Genomic DNA, 1,888 nt, shown 5'->3' with positions numbered 1-1,888 from the left:
GGCGAGCCTGGCACAGGGGCAGGGAGGCCAGAGCCGAGAGGACGCTGGGCTGGACTCAAGGCCGCAGCCGATACCGGCGCCACAGCCTGCCCTGCAGTCTGCTGACCCTTCCGCGCCCTGAATCAATACCGGATCAATACGGCGAAGCAGACAGGAGGGCTCAGTGCACGGCGCACCATTCGTACCTCGTGGCCAGCCTGCGTCCCGGGCAGGCATCTGAGGGCACCGGTGGGAGGGACCAGCTGCTTCCCACACCTTCACCCACTATCGACAAGGCGGAGGGGGCGCCGTTCCTTCTTCCGAGAAGCTGGCCGCTGGCTGCGTCTGCGATGACCAGCCGCTGGCGACTAAACGCTCCCCTGTGCCCAGCTGCGATTCATTGTCTCGCGGACTGTCACGGGGGCCCACCCTTTGTGCCGGTCAGACACCTGGTCATCTGTGTCCGCTGCTCCTCCCATCCCACGGGGGTTTACTGACCTGGGCCCTGAGTGAGGCTCACGAGTGGAGGTCACCAGCAGGAGGCAGGACAAGGACCCCGCCCAGGCAGGCCGGCGCCAGCACTGACCCTCGGCTTCCGGGGACCTTAGACCTGGAAACGGGCAGCCTGGGGTGGCCTTGATTCACATGTCCGTCTGTGTGTGTCCAGGAGGCGGGCAGGGGAGGTGGCAGGTGCCCACGTGGGCCCTGTGGGGTGGGGTGTGGACAGAGGTCCCTGAGGGCCACCCTGGCTCTGCCACTGCCCCCAGGTCAAGGAGATCCTGACGGCTCTGGGCCTGCTGTCCTGTGCCAACACGCGGACCGGCAGCCTCTCGGGCGGCCAGCGGAAGCGCCTGGCCATCGCGCTGGAGCTGGTGAACAACCCTCCTGTCATGTTCTTCGACGAGCCCACCAGGTATTCAGGGGCATCGTGGGAGGACCCCCGCCCCCCACGGCTTTACAGGGGTGGTGCCTACTGCAGCCTCAGAAGGGGGACACGCCCGCCCTGCCTGCCCTGTCTTTTTCTCCTTCTGTTCGGGGTCCCATACAGAGGCCCGACTCGCCCCTCCCCTGTCTGAGGCCAGGAGACCCCCGTGGGCTCAGGCTTGCACACGGACCTGTGCTTTGGGGGCGGGCACGGCGCGGGGTCCGCCGGCATCTCACGGGGCCCCTTGACTTGCAGCGGCCTGGACAGCGCCTCCTGCTTCCAGGTGGTGTCCCTGATGAAGGGGCTGGCCCAGGGAGGGCGGTCCATCATCTGCACCATCCACCAGCCCAGTGCCAAGCTCTTCGAGCTGTTTGACCAGGTACTCAGGCCCCGTTAGCTCATGGGGGTGTCTTCATTTCTGAGTGGCCTTCGCTGTTGTGGCTCATAAGACTTTGGAGCCATCGGTGGCCAGGGCGGCAGGTGTGGGGCAGGAGGGGGTAGGAAGGGCTGGCCACGGTCCTCGCCTTGGGACCGGTGTGTGGCCACAGTCTTGGGAGGGTCGCTGACGGTGCTGTGGCTTCATTGCCTCCCGTTACAATGGGGAAGCGCCGGTTTTACTGAATTACTTTATTTGTATAATATCATATTTTATAAATTTTAGGTTTTTATATCATGAGCAAAAAAAAAAGTCCCAAGGTTTGAAATATGTATGGCTCCAAAACCTTTTCTGAGAAGGTGATTAGTGTGAAAAAAAGCAATATAATAATTCCCGGCCACGTGATCTCTTTAGCCTTCTCTGATTTATCATGGACTTACCTTTGAGCTTTAACAGAGTCCTTGGGACAGAACATAAAGCTTGTGGGGAGGAGGAGAGGGTGAGGGAGAGGTTGGATGGTTGGGTGGTTGGTGGGTGGATGGATGGATGGATGGATAGATGGATGGATGGATGGATGATGGATGGGTGGATGGGTGGGTGGATGATGG

The 1,888-nt window shown here is 61.3% G+C and overlaps 1 protein-coding gene across 1 annotated transcript in view; it reads left to right on the top strand.

Annotated features, from left to right (window-relative positions):
* The window catches only part of ABCG1 (ATP binding cassette subfamily G member 1), a 49,836-nt gene that overhangs the window by 40,328 nt on the left and 7,620 nt on the right, over positions 1-1,888 (top strand). Inside the window, exons 6-7 of the mRNA XM_023538197.1 lie at positions 747-892; positions 1,160-1,296. Coding sequence (XP_023393965.1) covers positions 747-892; positions 1,160-1,296 — 283 coding nt within the window. The remainder of the gene's footprint in view (positions 1-746; positions 893-1,159; positions 1,297-1,888) is intronic.

The sequence above is a fragment of the Pteropus vampyrus genome, unplaced genomic scaffold, assembly GCF_000151845.1.
Source record: "Pteropus vampyrus isolate Shadow unplaced genomic scaffold, Pvam_2.0 Scaffold214, whole genome shotgun sequence".
In the NCBI taxonomy this organism is placed as follows: domain Eukaryota; kingdom Metazoa; phylum Chordata; class Mammalia; order Chiroptera; family Pteropodidae; genus Pteropus; species Pteropus vampyrus.
Note: the sequence above shows the minus strand (reverse complement) of the source record. Positions and strands in the feature narration are given on the sequence as shown.